We start from the raw sequence: 22,056 nt of genomic DNA, 5'->3' as shown, positions 1-22,056 counted from the left end.
CTCTAAGTCATAGGACTAGGGAAAGACATACATCACCCCTCACACTTACTGCATGCTTACCATGACACTGTTCTCAGTGCTTTACATGTATCATTAACCCATTTAGTTCTGATGGCCACTGTGTGGGGTGGGTTGCTCTTATGATCCCCATTATAAGATCAGTATACAGGGCCAGAGAGATTAGTTGCTTTACTCTTGGAACTGTGTCTAGTTCTGCATCTAAAATCACATGGTTAGTAAATAGCACAATTTGAGGCAAATACAAAACTGTCATTCCTATAACTATGTATTCTTTCTTTTACAAATAGGATTCTAAGCAGTATAGAGTTCACACATAAACTAAGATGTAATAATTTGATACAACTACCTTTTATGGATGCTTTTCCTCCAGATCCTGGTGAAAAGGAATCTCCAAGACTTTCTTTAAGGGATGGCGATGATAAACTTGTTAAACATGGATCCTATTTAAAAAAAGAAAGAAAGAAAGAAAGAAAGAATTTACAATGTAGGTTTAGTTCTTAAGATTTGTGGTAGGGCAACAGCATTATTAAGCCCATTTTATAAGTCTGAAATCATCATAATTAGGAGTTTGCTGTTGAAACACCAAAAGCATTAAGCCTATGGAGGCTAACATGCTTTACTTGGAAGACTTGATGGCTTGATCATTAAAAGGGATCACTAAAGAGCTATTCTAGTTCTTGAGGCAGCATCTCCATATTTGTTTTCAGTGATTTTCAAAACTCTTAATCTCAAATCAAATCTCATAAATATTTGAGATGAAGATTTGATGTATTTTTCTCTAATTCTTATTTCTAAGAAAGCATAAAGAAGACAGTAGGCAAAAACCTTTGGTGTCAAATATTACTATTTGGCAAATGAAAGCAATTTATAAAACCAAGTAAACAGCTACTACCAAATATTTAGATAGAAATAGTATAGATTTCATGCACTTGAGTCTTCCTCAAAATTTTGAAAAGTATATCTGAAATGCAATAATTGTGTATGTGAACTACACATCTCTTTAGAGAACAGTAATCTAGCCAAAGGTTGATGATATCACACTGTAAGAAGTTTGACTTTGTTGTATAAATAATAAATTCTATTTTTTATTTCCACAATGTTTTATGGTACAAATACAATTATTTGTTAAAAGCAATAAATAGAAACCATCTAGGAAGATGACAAAAGGGATGAAACACAGGAATCTACCTTGAGAGACAAAGCTTTGCAGAGGGGACTGGCAAGTTAGTAGCTTTATGTCTGAGTGAGTTCACCCATCTGTGCAGCTCAAGTGGTAAAAGGTTACAGCCTTACTGGGCTAGCTGAAGGGAGCAGAGGATATTGTCTAGGACTAGAAAATCAGCCAGTAAGTTTGAGGAGGAGCTGCAGTAGGCATGAACCCCAAAATCTTCATAAAAAATTCACTCAAAATTATTTGCTCATCTATGCATGGCATAGAAAAGACATCAGAAAAGATCCTATAAAATCACAGCAGTTACAAATTGTAAGAACTAAGCAGATATCTGCAACAAGGGAGACAGAGTTGGGAATTTGAGTTCAGCCACAATATCCATATACTAAAACACCATTCAGAGGAACATAACAGAATCTAGAATCTCTATAACATAATCATTCACAATGTCCTGTATTCAATCAAAAAGTTGTTAAATAGGTAAAGAAATGGAAAATGGTGACACATACTCATGAAAACAAAAACAAAAACCACAAGAATAGTCCTTGGAAACTAACCTAGAGATGACCCATATATTACAATTAACCTTTAAAGTAGGCATTATAAATATGCTCAAGCACTTAGAGGAAATGCACACATGGAGGCTGACACAGATGGGATCTTAAAGATACTAGAAATATAAAAATACCAATGGGTATTATACAGTTGGACACTACAATACTGAAATAAGAAATTTGCTGGAAAGATAACAGCAGATCAAGATGGCAGAACATGGCTGTGAACTTGATGACAGAGCCATACAAATTATTCAATCTGAAAAACAAAGGGAATAAAGACTGAAGAAACATGAACAGAATTTTAGAGATTAGATGAGATATACCAAAGATTTCAGTACTAAAAGAAGAGAAAAGAAAACTAGGGCAGGAAAAAATATTTTAAAACTTCCCATTTTCTTAGAAAGTACCAGCTTATACATCCTGAGAACTCAAAAGAAACCCAAGTAAATACTTTTTAAACACACACACACATCTAGTTACTCTGTAGTCAAATGATGTAATACAAAATTAAAAAAAAATCTTGAAAAGCAGCCAGAAAAAAAACCAAAACAAGACATATTTAGGAAGGCAACAAAATGATTACCACTGATTTCTCACCAGAAATAATACAGGCCAAGAACAATGGAAACCTATAAAGAGTTGTGAGGATGAGAAGGGAACTCTTGGCCCCGAAGCATATATTCAGCTAACCATCCTTCAAAAATGAAAATGAAATAAATATTTTTTAGGTAAGCAAGACTAAAGAACCCATCACTAGCGAAACAGAAATAAGTTCTTAAAATTGAAGGGAAATAATACTAGACGGTAATTTGGACTTATAGGAAGGAATAAAGATCCTCAGAAATGCTATATATAATTTAAGAAAACTGTACTTATTTTTTTCTTTTAATTTATTAAAAGTGGAAGACAAAAAATTATGTTTAAAGAGAAATTGTAACACTGAATTTTGAGGATTATATCATATATAAATGTAGTGTAATATGACAACAATAGGATGGACGAGGGAATATATGGAACTACACTATCACAAGATTTCTATATTAAATATGAAATAGTGTAGTATCTAAGTAGACTGATAATTCATAGCTACATCTTGAAATCCATAGAGCAACTACTAAAAATATAACACAAATAAGTACAGCTAAAAAGGCAAAAGAGGAATCAAAATTGGAAACTAAAACCCATGTGGTTAACTCTCAAAAAAAAAAAAAAGGCAGGGAAAACATTATAGAGGAACAATAAATCAACTAAATAAAATGCAATAAACAGAAAACCCACAGCAACAAATCAGTCCCAAATTAAAAGTAAATGGACTATACACTCACAAATGGAATAGAATTAAAAAGTAAACTGTCAGACTTGATAAAAAAAAGGTAATACCAAATAATTATTACAAAAGAGTTATTATAAAAAATAAAAAAAGAAAGTCAAAAATAGTTTGAAGAGAATGATAGGAAAAGGTACACCGTGCAAATACCAGTAATAAGAAAGCTGAGATATCAGACTAAGCAAACTGCAAGATAAGGAGTATTACGAGGGGTAGAAACATTTCATAATGTAAATAGGGCTGAGACATAATGATAATAAATGTGTATGTGTCTACTAACAGTCATAAAACACTGACAGAACTAAAGGAAGCGAAGACACATTCACAAACATAACTGAAGATTTCAACACCCCTTAGTCAATATTTGGTAAAACAACTAGACACAAGAACAATGAGGATGGAGAAGATTTCAGAGACATTACCAGCCACCTTGAGCAAACTGAAGTTATAGAACATTACACCCAACGTTTGCAAAAGTTACGTTCTCTATAAATGCAAATTGAACTTTCATAAGCTACACTTAGGCTGAGCCATAAAAAAAAAAACCTAAAGAAATTTTTTAAATGTGAAATCATGTAAGATATATTCTCTGCTCATAATAAAATCAAATTAAAATCAATACAAAATTACATCTAGAGAAGATACAAATATTTGAAAATAAAACTAATCACCACAAAATAACCAGTCAAAAAGGAAATTAGAAAGTACATTTAAAGGGGGCGCCTGGGTGGCTCAGGGGGTTAAGCCTCTGCCTTCAGCCCCGGTCATGATCTCAGGGTCCTGGGATAGAGCCCCGCATTGGGCTCTCTGCTCAGCGGGGAGCCTGCTTCCCCCTCTCTGCCTGCCTCTCTGTCTACTTTAGATCTCTGTCAAATAAATAAATAAAATCTTAAAAAAAAAATTAAAAAAGAAAATACATTTAAAGAAAATATATTTTAAAAAATGACAGTGAAAGTGAAAGGCATTAAAAAAATGGGATGCTCCTAAAGCAGTGCAGAGAGGGAAATTTATAGTTGTCAATGGTTTTAATAGAAAGGATAAAAGGCTTAAAATCAATGAACCCATTTTCTAACTTAAGGGTATAAGTAAATTAAACCCAAAGAAAGTAATAATAATAAGTGAAAATCAGTGAAATTAGAAACAAACAATAGTGAAAATTAACAAAGTCAAAGTTGGTTAGAAAAGTTAGAAAAGTTTAATAAAACTGGATAATGCCTATCAAGATTTAACAAGGAAGACAGAAAACATAAACTTTTTATTAGAAATAAAAGATGGAATGTTATGATAATCTCACTGTCATCAAAAGGATAAAAAATCACAACCTCCCATTTATAAATTCAAAATCTTAGATGAAATGGACAAATTTCTTAATAGACATAAATTACCAAATTGATGAAAACAGGGAATCTGAATACCAAAATACGTATCCAAAAATAAAATTTACTGTCAAGTATCTCTTCACAAAGAAAATTCCACATTGATTTCACTAGTGAATTTTCTCAATTAAGGAAAAAAAAAATTGATACCAAACTTTCGGTTTCATACCAAACAAACTTTTAGAAAAAAAGAGGAAGAGATACTCCCCAACTCATATGATACCGAAGCCAGATAATAACATGGTAAGGAAAAAATTATAGGTAAATAGCCCTGTAAATATGGATGTAGAAGTCTTAACAAAACACTAACAAATCAAATCCCATAATAAAATATTCTACCATGATCAACCAGATTTTATCCCAGGAATGCTTAGTTTGACATTTGTACATATATATGTATCATCTCCACACCCCCTGCTCTCTTCTCTCTCTCTCTCTCACACAGACACACAAAAAGGAAAGGTGGGAGATGAGGATGGTAAGAAAGCCAATGTCACCATTTCAAGATCCAAAATTTCAAGATATTTGAAGGAAGATAAGGCAGTAGAAGGAGAGGCATGGTATCAAGAGAGAGTGTACACAAAGTTAAAAAGTCCTGATCATATTTGAATGTGGATGGAAACAGACCAGTTTTTGATTCTTCCAATAAAGGGCCAAAGGTCATAGATATGGCGAGAAAAGAGTTGAGCAAAAAAATAAATGGGAAATCCTTGAGAAGGTGGGTTTAAAGAAGATTCAGAGCACAGGAAGATTTTTATAATGAAAAATATGTAACATTTAGATTATTGAAAATAGAAGTATGCAGGGCGCCTGGATGGCTCAGTGGGTTAAGCCTCTGTCTTCAGCTCAGGTCATGATCTCAGGGTCCTTCCTGGGATCAAGCCCCACACCCGGCTCTCTGCTCAGCAGGAAGCCTGCTTCCCACTCTCTCTCTGCCTGCCTCTCTGCCTAGTTGAGACCTCTGTCAAATAAATAAATAAATAATCTTTTTAAAAAAAAAAAAGGAAAACAGAAGTATCCAATATACCCCACAATAACATAAAAGTTTTGTATTATGGGCTATGCTATAATCAGTAAGGAGAATATGGTCTCTAGATCACCCAGCAGCATAGAAACACTTTATGATCTAATATTGAGATAAAGAAAAAGTATGATACAAACATTATGTTAAGATGGCAAATGTGATTAAAAAAAAAAGTTTAGAAAAACAGGCTAAAAGGAAATAAAACTGATAAACATAGTTACTATGAGATTGTGGGATTATAAATTGGGTGTCTTATTTGATTAAATTTTGTCATAATATGATGTTACTTTAAAAACTTTAGGAATACCTTTTTCCCCCCTTAAATCAAAGGATACGGAAATGTTAGCAAAGAGCATTTAAAGCGAGGCACCAGTACCACTTTCAATAGTGTTCCCTTGAAATTCAAGTCTATCCAGAACCTCAGAATGTGATCTTATTTGAGAATAAAGTGTTTGCAAATAGCAGTAGTTAAAATGAAAACATACTGGAATAGGTGGGCCCTAAATCCAATGACTGGTGCCTTTTGTAGAGAAAAGAGAGGGAGACGCTGAGACACCGGGAAGAGAAGGCCACGTCATGATGGAGCAAAGGAAGGATGTGATGCTGCTACAAGCCAAAGAGCACCAAAGACTGCTGGTAACCAACAGCAGGCAGAAGAAGCAAGGAAGGATTCTTCTCTAGAAGCTTCAGAGAGAACATGGCACCGCCCATTGGACTTCTAGCCTCCAGACTGGAGGCTTCTGTCTGGTTTGTGGCAGCTTGTTATAGCAGCTACTGTAAACTAACACGAAATCTGCTTGAACAGATCATTTTATTAAATATAAACTGACTGGGTTTGAGAACACCTCTTTTTCTTTTCTTGAATTTTTCAGAACAAATTAGGAAAGGGCACATTGAGGTCAGAAAGATTTATATCAAATTGTCAGCTTTACTGGCAAAGCTAAACTACGAAACCAGATTTGAACCTGTTGTCTACCGTGCTCATACTTCCTTGTCCGAACTGGAAAGTCATAACACACAGGAGTTACCCCAGTTTCCCTCTGTACCACCTTCCAGAAACCAGATCTTTACACACATCACTACAGAGGAGTGAGGAGAAAAAGAAAGCAGCTTAGTCAGGTACCATTCCATTCCTTTTCCCCAGTTTGCTCAAGCAGATTATGGAGACAGTGTTCTTCCCATTCTAAATGTTAGGTGGAAGTTCACTAGGGACAGTGCAATGTAAAGAGGGGAGGTCCAGTATTCTCTCCTAATAACAATACATAGTAAACTCTCTGATGAAATCCCAAAGGGTCACATTTACTCCCATTCTGGCAGATCCCCAAAATATAGGACAATGCCATGATCATTCAATATACCTTTGTTGAGTGAATAAAACCAAATAAATAAAATGACATTGGCTATATTATCCTTAGCCATAAATAATGTAATTCAAAGATATGTGAATATGGGACACTTGGGTGGTTCAGTCAGTTAAGCGGCTGCCTTTGGCTCAGTTCATGATCCCAGGGTCCTGGAATCGAGTCCCGCTTTGGGATTCTTGCTCAGCAGGGAGCTTGCTTCTCTCTTTGCCTGCCTGCCACTCTGCCTGTTTGTGCTCTTTCTCTCTCTCTGACAAATAAATATATAAAATCTTTAAAAAAAAAAAAAAGGTATGTGAATAAACCTATAAATTCTTATGATGAAAGATAGTATCACACAGATTCAAAAGGGCAACTTTTTTTTTCACATTTTACTTTCTCTGCAATTGGATGATTCATTTTATAATTACTGGTGTCTATAGTTTTCTCCTTTCTTAGCAGTACATAAAATAATGCTACATCTTTGTTATATCTTAGAGTTGGTAAACTTTTAGACTCAGTGGAATACTGTATATTAAAAAAAAAAAACACTTTAGATTTCCCTATCAACTGCTGAAGAAAACATGTATGACACACACAAACATCCACACACATGCACACAAATATTCTCTTTTCCATAATTAGCTGCAAAGACCTCAGTTCAAGAGCACAAGCCAGCAATTCAACAGTAGTGCTAACCTCAGGATCGAGGGTTTCGGAGAACAATTTTTTCATAGCTTCTAGTTGTCTGTCACTTAGTTTTGGAAAGGGGGAGGGTGCAGAATGTGCCTCTAATTCTTCATGGAGGGCAGTGGTCTCATCTTTGCCTAGCCCATCTTTCTCCTCCCTGTGGCTGTGGTTTTTCAACATGCTCCGTGGACGAGGTAAAGGCTTAAAGTGCTTGTCTGCTTCAAGACTGCTGCCATTTTCTGTTGAAAAATAAACCGTTTTAAGGTGAGCATACCGAACAGTGCCCATGACTTCATCTACCACACTTCGCCGCCCCACTTCCTTCCTGTGCCTGCACACCGTGGCTCTCTGTCCTGGAGAGCCAGAAGCAGCCCACAACCCTTCTCTACACAGAGCTCCCAGAAGCACAAATAAGCAACAGCTCACGACCAAATTTTCATTAAAAGTAGTTGCCATCCTGGAAGGAACTAGCATACTTATGTTTTGTGAAAAGTTAACGCTTCAATTTTATGAACTCTCCTAGCATGGAAAAAATTAAAAAAAAAAAAAAAAAAAAAAAAACACCAACTACGCCCCAGTTTCTGCCTCTCTTAACAGGAGGGGGCTCATCTATGAGCCTTCAGCCAGTATCTGTGGCTAGGCCGCATACAGATTACTCACATTCCCAGACTTGATAGTCAAGACAGTGACCATCGCCCTGTCCAGGGTTTTACAGGTTGGGAGGGGAGGTGGTTCTAAACAACAGAAATTCTAAGAGAAAGGTAAGTTCTGTTACAAGTAAGAAGATGATGTCGGTACTTGGGGCAGAAGTGTTCGCTCTCCCTGGACAGAGGAATGAAGAACATTTAAGAGCTGCTGCTTTTTGAGTCCATAAAACTTTTCTGCAGTTATTAAAAATTTCTCAGTGACTATTTCCATTACTTCCAAGTTTAAAACAACAATCTAGGGCTGGTATATGTCCAGTCCTCAAAATATAAGAAAGTTTTTACATAAACTTTTTGCCCAAATTTTACCTGTTAAGCATATTCATTTCTTCACTGTTCTACCAGTGTTTCCCTCTAACAAAATTTCAAACTAAAATAATCAGCATCTTCCTCCTCTTCATCTACACATGGCCTTATGAACACTGCTAGAAGACTCCATCATCATACCAAGTGGCACTACTATAAATGTTTCAATTGCAAATTTTACCTGTGTTCTAAACTCTGGCGAAATGTTCAAGCCATCCCAGATGTTCCCTCTCTATCTAATGGGTCAGGATACCCCACTGATTCTTCTTGCTACATCTCTCATTTAACCCACTTCCTGCATCCCCACCCACAGCTCCTCATCCGCTCTTTCCTAGATTACTGCCTCAGAGGTATTTGAAAAATGAAAATCAGATCACATTACTCCTTTCCATAAAATGCCTCAATGGCTCCCCAGCGTCAAATCCTGTGGAATAAAAGCTTAAGGTCTTATGGTCTTCTCCAGCTGGCGCTGCCTCATCTACCCGCACATCCATTTTGTAATCTGTGTTCCAGAAATGCCAGGCTCACTGCTGTCTCCCTGCTGTGCCATAATCCCTCCTGCTACCATACCTTTACCCAGCTCATCTCTCTGCCTAGAATGTCCACTTCCCGCTGCTTCTCCTGACAAATGCTTGCCTGTCTTTCGAGCCTCAGTGTAAGCAGAATATTATATAATGCCTAAAAGAAGGTGTTGAGTCAGGTTTTTTTTTTTGTAAATTGTGGTAAGAACAATTTACAAAATTGTTAAGAGGTAGGTCTGTAACCAGCTCTGTGGTTACAGCCTATCTTCTTCACAAATTTTAAGCGTACAATACGGTACTGTTAACTAGAGAATCAGTGTTGTACAGATCTTTGGAATATATTCACCTTCGTAATGAAACTTTACACCTGCTGAACAGCAAGCCCCCTTTTCATCACCCCAGAGCACCTGGCAACTACCATTCTACCTTCTGTCTGGAGGAGTGTGTCTAGTTCAGGTATTTCATACATGAATCTTGGCTCTGACATTTACTAGCATTATAACCTTACATGACCATATCATCTCCACGAGCTCAGTTTCCCCATTAGCAAAATTAGTTAAGAATTCCCAAGGCCCCTGTGGGACCTAAGTGAGAAAATGAAGTGCATAGCACAGTGCCAGACTCATGGTAAATGCTCTCAATGAACATTAATAACTGTGGTAAACTTTTCTTTCTTTCTTTTTGTTTTTGTTTTTTTTTTTTTTGGTTTGTCACTCCTGTTTTCTTTGGGGTAGTCTCTCCTCTTCTCCATCCTTGTAATTCTAGTGGGTTAACAAACATCTCCTCCGTACCTCAGTGAGAGGGGTGTGCCCACAGTATATGTCACCCTCCCAGCTTATCACAGAAACATCATTTCTCCTGTCCACAGCAGATGGTCAGGTCAGTATTTTTCTATTTAGAGTTGGAGGATATGCCTTTAAGGTCACAAGGCCCAAAGGATATGATTTGGGGACTACTAGTGGCATTCTTTCCTGCCAGGTGAAGGGAAGTCTGAGACAAAGAGACCCAATGACAAAAATATAGGACCAGCGGATGGAGTAACTGGGCCAGTGACAGGGGTGGGAGGAGACAGTGAGAAGGTCTAGAATTCAGGGAGGGAAGAAGAAGTAGAAGTAGAGAATGCAGATCACATAAAACTACTGTTTACAAATTTAATCAGACCTAAAGAGAGGTCTTTTGACATCCATGCTCAATAAGGTGATAAATTTCTCTTTCCACTGAAGTTTGAATCAAGTCATTTGCAACCAAGACTCCTGACTATGGGTACTATTATTTCAGTTAGAACTATTATTGCCATTTCCTCCAGGAAGCTTTACCTGATGCCCTCAAGTAAACTTAGGTGCCTCCTTTCCTGCGTTCTTACTACACCTTTTATATACCTTCCCAATAAATGGTAAAGTCTTTGCTACAGTCTAAATGCTTGTGTACCCCTCAAATTCTTAGGTTGGAATCCTAAACACAAAGGTGATAATATTAAGGCAGTAGGGAGGTGACCCCATCACAAGGGTGGAACCTTCATGATGGGGATTATAAAAGAGCCTCCAGAGAACTCTCTCGCCCCTTCCACCATTGTAAAGACACAATGTGAAGTCTGAGATCTGGGGCTCTCACCTGACCGTGCTGGCACTGTGATCTCAGACTTGTAACTTCAAGAACTGTGAGAGATTGGTTTCCATTTTTTAAAACCCATCTAGTCTATAGTACTTTCATATAGTAGCCCAAATGGACTAAGATAGTCTTGGAGGATCGGTACTACGTCTTTTGGTTTTTTTGTTTTGTTTTGTTTTTGGTACAATGTTTTTTAATGTCGTATTCTTAGTTATCATCACAGTGCTTGTAACATACTGAAACAGACTGTATTTATAATAAATATGTATGGAAAAATAAAATGATCTGCTTACAAACAAATGCTAAGTAATAAAAGCATTTAGAAAAGTGCTTTATGCCAGATTGTTCTAAATACTTCAAATATATAAACTCATTTAATCGTCTCAAACCTTTAGTTCAGGTTCAACTATTACGCCCATCTTACAGACAAATAAAATGAGGAACAAAGAGGTCATATGCCCATGGTCATAAACTCTAGTTTGTGGGATTAAAGCAAGGGCACCCTGGCTCCAAAGTTCAAGACTTTAGTCATTTTAATGTTAAAATAAAAGCAACACATCCTGCAAAAATTACTTTCAGCAATCATTCCCCATGTGACAGTTGCTCAATCAAGTGAAGAATCTAGTTACTGCACTTTTAACAAAAGACAGCAAGAACAAAGTAAACTTTCAGGTTCCAATATTTTTATAAAGCCTTAATTGCTACTTGGCAATGTCTCACATTAAAAACACTAAGTTCCAAACTTCATAAGAAAAAGAAAAAAGTCTAAAAATTCAGAAAAGGATAAAGCTTACCTTGTGAACCACACTCTTTCTTTCATTAATGAAATCATTCACTTATGATTACACTAAAATACTTATTGAATTGTATATGGCAGGCACTAAACACTAATCTCAATTTTTTTCCTCAATCTGAAGAGTCTACGAATAATGACTTTAATATATTTTATACCAAAATTCCACTCCACTCCTAGAAGTACTGTCAAGCTTTCAGAAAGAAAAAAAAAATACAACTATACATTTTCAAAATGCTTTCTTTCCTAATTAAGTGTAAATGACTGTTTTTGGTAATTATTTTTATATAACATAAAATAAATTACAAATGGCTAATGACTTTAAAAATAAGTATTGCACATTTGTGTCTAGTATTTAGAATCTTGGTGCCATCTTGTGGTTTAAAGACAGTATTTCTTTATTAATTTTAATTTGTCACAGTTTTTTTTTTTTAAAGTGTTAATAGATTATTGATGATTATCCACCATCCAGTTCTAACTAGATACTTCTACCTAAGACTAACTTTTAGTTTCTGTATGCTTACATTTTCTTATTTACCTAATGAAAAGCTTTTCAGAATCAAGACAAATACAGTAAATACAATCCATAAAAATAGATTTCTAAATTTACTGGAACCAGGTAACACTGTCTGCTCTATCCTTCTTGAAGATTCCCCATTCATATTTTTTTATTAATGGCTCAAGAAGTTCTCCCACTAAGAAATCACTTTAAAATTTCTAAAATTCTTTGTTTTTCCAATAATACCAAAGAACAGACTGTAGAATGTACTTTGGGAAATGGTGAATTACTAGATTACTCACCAAGTTCCATTATGTCCCTTTCTCTCCACTTTTGGTGCTATTCAGTACACCGGGAAGGTACATTCAGCAACTTAATTCTGTTTCATTATGTCTTGTGCTTATATTTTTGGTAGAACTATATAGTTTCTGAGATATACTTCAATAGATTCTTGAAACAATTCAGTAGAACAAGCGCAGGTTTTATCCTCCTCCTCATGAGGACAATAAGGCCTACCTTATTTGCCAAGGTCACATATAATTAACAATACAAATGGCTCTTCTCCTAGTAGTTCCTGCTCTGTTCATATTTGAAAGTCAATGGGATTGTGGGGGAAGGAGTGGTTCCCTTAAAATTTCTGAAATAAAGTTCTGTGTGATGTTACTAGTGATATCTAATATGTGAAGTATGAAATATCTACCAGTAGAATATTTGATGATGATATAAAGGAAAGATATTTTTATGAAGGTTAGTATCAACTAATATTTTTTCTATAAAACAGGAAAAAAATGACTAGAAGACACCAAAACCTTAAACTTCTATGCCCGTTTCTGTATCTATGGTGGCCCAGGGGACCTCTTGAGAGGCTGGTTCCTGCTTCACTTCGTCTTGTGCTCCATTGTGTCTAGAGCTCAGTAGAATTGTGAAGAAATGACTCTACTCCCAATCACACCAGGAACTTCCCTTCAGAAAACTGAGTTTGAGTGGATTTTCCCAGGGAACAGAGAAACTAAATGGGGATTCTGTTTCCGTAAGGCAAGCTGGAGGCTTAAATAACACCACCAGCAACAAAACTCTCTCCCTTCACATTCTCAAATGTCAAAAAGATTTTCTGGCAAATGATGGCATGGAAATGATTGAAGGACTAGTTCCTTCCTGCTGTAACTAATTTCTGGAGTGTAAAATGGATTAGAAAGGACTGCATTGCAGTCCCATCTCTAAAAACAAAACTGAAGCCCAAAGGCCTCAGAAGGCTGGACCTAGAAACTTTGGGAGCCACAGGTGTAGAGGGCAAGGTACTCTGGCCTTCTGTTAGGCACCAGCATACATGCAAGACTAACATGCAACCGGACATCAGAATTATGAGTTTTCTCTGTGGTTCCATTATTTGCTTTATAACTCTAAATTACAAAGTTATGCCTATTTCTTAAATATTTACTAGCTACCATATAAAGATATTTTGTGATTATCTTAAAATAAGTTTTCAAGGGGCACCTGAGTGGCCAGTGGGTTTAGAGTCTGCCTTCAGCTCAGGTCATAATCTCAGGGTTATGACCTGAGGAAGCAAGTCTCCTTCTCCTTTTGCCACTATCCCTCCCATCACGTGTGCTCTCTCTCATTCTCTTTCTCTCACTCAAATAACTAAAATCTTTTTAAAAAATTAAAAATTAAAAATAATAAATTAAATAAGAGAAATATAATTATAGTAACATGAATTACCTGAAGATTTGCCTTTGACTGGAAGAATTCTGGGTTTAGGTTTCATTTTAATTTCGTCTTTTTCAATTTCCTGGTCTTTATTTTGAGATTCAGATAAGGGAGTATCAGCCATATCTCCACAGCCTTCAGGGGCCATTTCCTCAACATTTTTGGTGGAGAATACAGCCTCATCTTCCATTATGTCACTGTTTGATTTCCTGGTTTTCAAAAATGACAGTTTTGGAGAATTCTTTTCTTCATCATCTGATAAATGGAAATCATTCATCTTTTTCTTATCCAAATTTTCATCTACTGAGGTGTCAGAAAAATCACCTAAGGAAACTGAAAAATGGAAGAGAAAAAATGTTTTCAATAGCCTTTTTAAAGCTGTGAAGATCATATTAATCAAAAAGATTATCTTAAAGACTAGAAATGAATTTACAACAATGAATGGACAAGTATCTGCAGCTCTAACACACAGCTAACTTAGGCAGTTGTTATCGGTATTTTTGGGAAAAAAAAAATTCAATTTCATTAATTTATTCAAAACATACTTAGTGAGTGTGAATTGTGTGCCAAACTTGCTCTGAGAAGTTATTCAAAGATTCCTCAAAATAAAGATGACTTGGGTTATTTAAATTAGGTTTTGGACTGTAGAGCTTTTATTTGCAAATGACTTCATTATATAAAATCAAAAACACTGGTGAGTGGAAGATTTTACTAGTTAATTAAATTATTACTAGCTAATTAAATTATTTTCCATAAAAACTTTGGTACTACAATTTCATCCATACTGAGTATTAGATTTTACTGTGAGAAGAGTATTAAAGAATGCCAATTTAACTATACAGCAATGCTTTAACTACTGTTCTGATGATTTTCACAGAGAACATTAAAAATTATTCACTTAATATTAAAGTATAAAGTGCTGAATTTCAAGTTTGGAATTCTGTGTGCTTACATCTGAAACCTAAAATGTTAATATTTTTACAGTATCAAAAGAGACAAAATTAAGTCATACCAGCACTGATATACTAGGTTTTTAAAACTAAACCCCTATTATAGCCAAAAGAAAATCTGATTTACAAAAAGCATTATAAAAGTGATTATGAGGGGCGCCTGGGTGGCTCAGTGGGTTAAAGCCTCTGCCTTCGGCTCAGGTCATGATCCCAGGGTCATGAGATCGAGCCCCGCATCGGGCTCTCTGCTCAGCGGGGAGCCTGCTTCCTCCTCTCTCTCTGCCTGCCTCTCTGCCTACTTGTGCTCTCTGTCTGTCAAATAAATAAATAAAATCTTAAAAAAAAAAAAGTGATTATGACATGCACTAAAGTTTAGCTCTCTGGGCTCTAGTTTTTAATTCACTGTAGAGTCTCATACGGTTGACACTGTTGTGTCCAACATGGTTTATAGCAGACAGGCATACTTTTACTTCAAACCTGCTATCAGTTAATTTATATTTTCAGTATACACCATTCAGCAATAAAGATAATCATACAACTTCTTGAGCTTCCGAGTGGCTTTTTACTCACTAAAAAGTTGGAAATTTAGAACCAATTATTTAGAACCAGTTATTTTGACATAAGTGATTATTTTTGAAGGGATGAGCTAAACATAACTAAGGAAACAAAAAGAGGAAAAGTGGTTCACTTTTCCACATTGACACATACCAATTTCGTCACTCTCAAAGTCATCTGAGTATTCAGAACTCCTTTGCCTGGCCGAGCGAGCTGTAATTGCTTTTATTAGCTCATCCTGAAACGAGATAATTAAAATCAATTTCCATCCAAACATAGAGGTCTCATATTTAGAATTAATTCTTTAAACAAACAACGCTTGATTAATAACTGCTTCAAACTCGGGTTTCATTCATATAACAAATATTCAATGAAAGCCTACCTTATGCCATGCACCCAAGCCCTCAGACTCAAAGTGTAACATCACAGACAAGCCCCTTCTCCTTATGGAACTTACAGTTCAACAGGAGGAGACAGGCAACAGCAAATAAATTAGTTACAGGGTGTAATTAAGGCAGGAGAGTAATAAACAAGATAGGACTCAATTTAGACAAGATTTATTACAAACTGGCATTCTGGAAAAAACTGGTACTTTTTAAGATCCTTTGTTTTAGCACACTGCAGTAATAAATGTAATTAATACCGCAAATTTAGAGGCTGAGTTCAAAACTGTAGTGACTGGATGGAAAAAAACTGAAATGTTATTATAACAGAAAAAAACTACATGCAAATTTAAAGTTTCTATATAACTTAACTTTTAAAAGTTGATTTAAACTTTTAACTTAGTAAGAACCTAGTAGTGAAGCTAGTTAAATAGTCTGTAAGCCACACAGCAGAGTTGGTAGGTAACACTTGAGCCCAAACAGGACCACCTGATAAAACATCCAAAGGAATGTAAGATACACTCCTGTGTTACACAGGGCCCTTTGTAGAATCATTTCAAATCCAACATTGCTAATACAATGTTTACCTTTAAAATCACTCAAAATAAAAATGTTTGAAATACTTACCTGGAAAGAAGTCCTTTTGGTGACTTTTGGACTCTTTGTATAAGCCAAAATTGTGCTAAAAACTTCATCGGACATAGTGTTTTTTTATTTTTACTCTACCTTTATAAAACAGTTAATAAATAATAGGAATAATTCAAACTCTGATGATATCTGAAATAAAAAACAAATCAGACTTTTTTGCATATTTGAGAATTTCTATTACTACTCCTTAGTGCTAAAAAAAAAAAAGAGCAAACAAAAAAAATTAAGAAAAGCATCTCATAACATTGTGCTACATATTCACTTAAATATTTAGCGTTCTTATAAAGAAATATAAAATTTTCACAAGTTTATTATCAAAAAAAGGAAAAGTCAAATTGAAGTTATCCTGAAAGAATTAGCAATTATTTTAAGGATGAGCAAATAAACGACTGTAACAGCTTAGTATGGTAAAATGTTGCCAGTTAAAATACAACACCTTATTTTTCACTTCTGTTCCATACAGAAAATATAATAGTGCCCATGAAACAGCCATACCTTGTTTTAAAGGCGATTGGCAGCATTTTTAAAAGATACAGCTAGAAGGACAACCAAAACAAACAAGCAAGCAAACAAGCAAAAGCTTGCGTACAGCTCTAGTGAAAGACAAAGATCATAATGCTACACTTCAACAGCGATATATATATATGTGTGTGTGTGTGTGTGTGTATACACACACACATATACGTATCTTTTTTTTTTTTTTTTTCCCCAATCGCTCCTCCCTGTCGCAACAGTGCTCACAGGGCTAGATAAAACAAAACGAAGTTTCCATGATAGGCAGTATTAAAATCACTGCACGAATGGGCCCTTGAACTTTTCCAGTGCTCGGAGCCGAGGCCTGGGCTTCGGCTACCCAGCCGTCCGCCGCAGCGCGCCACCAGGGACCGCGCCGGGCCGGCCGAGTGGCGCTGGGTCCCAGCCGGCTCCGCACTGCACCGCGCCGCCTCCCCGCCCAGCTCCCAGCACTCGCCAGGCCCGAGCACACCGAGCGCCATCCACGTCCCGTTCCTCCAACACCCTCCAAGACCCGCGTTCTGTCCCACCCCAGCCGATCCTACGGAAGGCTCCCGCCTCCCACTGAGCTCCTGGCCTTGGGCCGGAGCCTCCCGCCCTGACCTGGGCCTGCCGGCTCTCGAGGACCGCACCGGACTGAGCACCTGACTGAGCGAAGGGGAGGGACTAAAAAGCGGAGATGGGAGACGGTTGCTAGGAAACCGCGTCTCCGGAAGGAAGTGACTTCCCAACTGCCAGGTCTCTCGAGTCCAACGCCGCTCTTCCGCCTGAAGCGTTGCGGAAGGAACGGCTGAAGGAAATGACGTCACCCCTTTGGGTCCCTGGAAAAGGGTGCACTGTCGTCCGCAGCGCTACAGCTGTTGCCTAGGAGACAGGCCCCTCCGGCTCCCACCCGGAACCAGGAGCCTTGTGTTTTCTCGTGGAGTGAGATCCTTACCTCCACCTGCTGCTCGAGCCAAAGCACGTTTACCGTTTTGCCAGAGTTGGGATATGTAGTTCTGTGAATCCGAATAGTGCACTGACAGAATAGCTACATAGTGACATTTGCGGGCTGAGGAGAGGAACTGCTCTGTTGAATCCCGATACTCCTTCCCCTATACCCGTGTGATGTCAGGCAAATTATGCTCCAGTTTCCTTTTTTGGGAAAAATATAATGATGATAGCCACCTTAGAGGGTTGCTGTGAGTACCCAATGGAATAACGCAGGTGGGATACCTGCAAGGGCGCCTAGGATTGCATTCAGTCAATATTAGATACACTTTTTATGCAACTCAGTCACAAAGCACCTGGAAAGAAATCATCTCTTGTGGACACAGGCGCAAACCCATTCCAAGTATTTCTTTAATGTAAAGCTTCCCCCTTTGTATGGGAAGTGGATAATCTGGTTAAAATCAAACCAGTCAATAAACAAAATGGTCTAATACTGGAGCACCACATGCTGCTAAAGGAACCCAGATCAAGATCACTTAATTAGCATAGGGAATTCTTCAATAAACAAAAGACAAACACTTCTTTAAAGACTTCAAAATAACATGGATTTTGTACTATTTTTAATTTAAAAGATATTTAATCCAAGCTAAATTGTCCAAATAAATATATTGACCAGTAATTAAAGTTGTACCTGGTATTTTTTCCCATATCTCTAAAATTTATTAATTTTTCACTCATTCAACAATTATTTATAAACAAATCCCATTGAGATATATGGTTTAATAAACAAATGTATTGAAAACTAAATGTGCACAAAAAATATGAAATTTAGTTAAAAATTATGCTTTTAGCAACATTTACAACATTTACAATTCAACTTTTTCAAAATTGTGTTTGGTTCATGTTCCACTTGTTTGGAAAATGAAGTTTGATCAACATTTGCTTAATTTTGGAATTTTCAAACATTTTTGAGTGAGATTTCTCATTCCTACCAGTTACTGTTAACTTTCTAATTCATATAAATTATTAATAAATAAGTATGATGGGGTGCCTGGGTGCCTCAGTGGGTTAAACCTCTGCCTTCTGCTCAGGTCATGATCTCAGGGTAGGGGTGGAGCCCCGCATCAGGCTCTCTGCTCAGCAGGAAGTCTGTTTCCCCCCTCTCTCTTCCTGATCTCTGCCTACTTGTGATCTCTCTCTCTCTCTTTCTCTGTCAAATAAATAAATAAATAAAATCTTAAAAAAAAAAAAAAACAAGTATGATTCCATTGTGGTACCTGAGCCCACAGTGAGAAGACAGGATCTACATCATCCTAATATGCGAAGTCCTAATTTGTTCATGTTGAATATTTATATCCATCCAAAAAAACTGTTCATTTTTAATCCACCTGCCTAATATGTAGTTTTCATTTACATGTGATTTAAGAAAATAAAAGTCACACAAAATATTAATGAAAAAGCCTTTAAAATACTCTTTTCCATAGAACCCACTGGATTTTTAATTTCAACTTAATACAAAATAATTAATAAACAATATCCAACTATGACTTACAAAGCTATAGTAAACAAAAGCAGTTAACCTGACCTCAATCTTATTTCTACACAAAACCTAAAGCACAGTATTTTCCTACTGTTATCCTAAGCAGTAGAATATTATGTACTTTATCAATATTTTCAGGTAGCTTCAGTATAATATGTTAAAAATGACATTATATAATATCTGAATTAATACTATGATTTTATCTAACACATAATTTACAATAAATGCATAATTGTTGCGTGAACTCATGCATAAACAAATAGCATTTTAAATGAAAAATAATTTTTGAAACGTTCCCAAAGGCCACATATACTCAATTAAAAAAAAAAGGCATTACAACACACACAATTTCAGTAGCTTATATAACATCTTCTCTTTACTTTGTTTTTCTTTTTTCAAGTATATATTTGATCTCAGAAATATTTGCTTAGCAAGTATTTTTTGAGTTTATGCCTTTTTCACTTCTCAACCTTGCCTTCACTCATTCATTCATTCATTTAGTACATCCATATCAATAACATTCTAGGTCAGATCCGGAGAGTTCAAATGTAAACCGGAGTAGGTCTCTGCCTAGAGATCTTATAGACCAGAGACAGCTGGAAGGTTGGGTACGCACACAGTGATTATACATTGTGCTAATTTCTCTGTAGAAGTACAAAGAGAGAAGGTCTCAAGAGAGAGCAAAGAATTCTTCCTGAAGACACTACTAAGTTTTCACAGAGAAACTAAGAGTGAGTTGATTAATGAGTTTAGGAAGTAAGAGAGATCAGAAGTATATTTTAAGCAGAGGAAATGGTCTATGAATGTGAATTCTATCTCATTGCAGATGTAAGAATTTGAACAAAATGATAGTGTGTTGCCTTTCAGGTCACAAGGTGAATGAGGAGATCTATTTCCAATCATAAGGCAACTGAGGAATGACTCTTCTTCAAAAGTTCCCTGCCCTCCGCTCAGCAAGCAAATTATTTATTGTCTTGTGACTGGCAGCGCAAGTTAGAGACGAAGGATGTACTCACAGCCAGTCCTGGGTGAATAAATAAAGCACATGTCTAGCAGTTTGAGAAGTGCACTACAAAAAAGCAAATCTTCACTGATGTCAAATGATAAGGACTATATATAAATTAAACACTGAATGCTCATGTCAGAAGAGAATGAGAGTAAACAACCAAGATGCAAGTGCATTACTCAATGCCAGTGCCGACTTCCGGGGTGAGAACTTCTAGAAGGAAAGTGTCAGAATCTTGAGGAAGCCAGTGATAAACAACTACACTGATTAAAAGTGTTTATCAGCTTCCAATGAATGAAGGAAACCAGCCACTGTTAGTCTATTATACCAGCATGTCTAATGTACCATCTTGAGACTCAGGTAGTTTTGAAAAAATATTATTCAACTTGATAATCAGGTAGTTATTTTCATCTGTGAAATGTTGGACAAGACTGGTTTGTTATATTAACTTTATGATGCTACAGAAGTTTTAAGAAATCTTCAGTTTTATTAATGTTTTCATACAGACAATGACATTATTCTTACTTGGGAAGTTGAGCTAGTGTGTTCTTCCTTTCCTGATCTATTAGCCCACACTGTGGAAATGGTTTTACATGTCATTTCTTCCAAGTGTAGCTCCCTCTTTCGTCTACCTTTTTGGAGTTGCTCAGTACCTTCCTGCTTTGTGCACCTTCACCTTAAGACAAATCTGATTTGGGGAAAAAGACAAAAACTATTACTGTTTTTGCACAAAAAATGCCTGAGTTTCTGAGGAATTAAGATACAGTGTTGAGGGAAGTCCAGGCATTGGTCAGTCAGAGTTTCCTTGTAAAAGATCACCCCTTTCAGGATGTTCAAAGAAAGAGAGGCCAGAATCCAGCTGTAGGTAGTGTGAATAAAACAAATTTTTCAACACTATGGAGAAAACATAATTTTGCTTTAGCATTTCACTTCTGTGAGAATATAAATTTTTCTAATCTGGGAAGTCTTCCAGGTTAAAAGAAATCCGTGGCTTGCATTAGTAACCTACTTCCAAAAGATGGCAGCAAAGGATTTAGCATCCTGGAATATAACAAGAACATGATCATTAATATTTGGGGATGTTTTATTATGATTAGAGTGATTAAAAATTACACTGAAAAATAAGCTACTTTTAAAATAATTTTATAAAGCTTTTTGAATGATCAACCTTTTCCTTACATTAGAATGTTAGGAATTTAGTTTAATGTGACAAGAAAATATTTTTTTTTAATAAATATTTTTAAAAGACCTGCATAACTGCTCATACTCCAAGCTATACTCTACTCTCCTGAACTCAGCCGTGGTCATTGTTAAGAGTTAGCATTCTTTTACATACTATTTTTCCTATTCACATTTAAATGTCCAGGTTACACATAACCTGGTCTTTTCACTTGAGTATCTTTTCATGTTAATTAAATTTTAATTGTGCATTACTCTATGGTTATACAATTATGGATATTCTAAAATTATTATTGAACTCTCTTTAGATTATTTCCAGCTTTTATGAGAGCTGGAATTGTTGGGTCAAAGTAAAAGTATATTAGCTGGCTTTATATTCATTTCCAAAATGCCTTCCACAAAGGTTTTTACAACATATGCATAAGAACATAACATAAGAATAGTGTTCACCTAAATTTATTCATGACTTAGATACCTTATTGCTCCCTTATAAGATGCAATTGTGTAGACTAAACTTTTCTTATCATTTTATTGTATAATTCCTGGGTTAATTGTCTCTTTTTAAAAAATGTCATATATTGGCACCAAATAAAAAAACTACACATCAAGTAAAAACATGAATATAAAATATTTCCTTCAGTTTTTTAAAGGAAACATTAATGGTTAAAGAAAAAAGGAATTATTTTAAAATCTAACAGAAAAATATTC

The 22,056-nt window shown here is 36.0% G+C and overlaps 1 protein-coding gene across 1 annotated transcript in view; it reads right to left on the bottom strand.

Annotated features, from left to right (window-relative positions):
- MAP9 (microtubule associated protein 9) overlaps positions 1-17,407 on the bottom strand; it is a 36,108-nt gene extending 18,701 nt beyond the window's left edge. The window contains exons 1-6 of the mRNA XM_032332711.1: positions 17,297-17,407; positions 16,160-16,309; positions 15,303-15,387; positions 13,657-13,977; positions 7,516-7,745; positions 368-461 (exon numbers count right to left, since the gene is read on the bottom strand). Coding sequence (XP_032188602.1) covers positions 368-461; positions 7,516-7,745; positions 13,657-13,977; positions 15,303-15,387; positions 16,160-16,234 — 805 coding nt within the window. The 5' untranslated portion in view covers positions 16,235-16,309; positions 17,297-17,407. The remainder of the gene's footprint in view (positions 1-367; positions 462-7,515; positions 7,746-13,656; positions 13,978-15,302; positions 15,388-16,159; positions 16,310-17,296) is intronic.
- Positions 17,408-22,056: the final 4,649 nt, after the last annotated feature.

This window comes from Mustela erminea, chromosome 2 (assembly GCF_009829155.1).
Source record: "Mustela erminea isolate mMusErm1 chromosome 2, mMusErm1.Pri, whole genome shotgun sequence".
Classification (NCBI taxonomy): Eukaryota; Metazoa; Chordata; class Mammalia; order Carnivora; family Mustelidae; genus Mustela; species Mustela erminea.
This window is presented reverse-complemented; position numbering and strand designations above follow the sequence as displayed.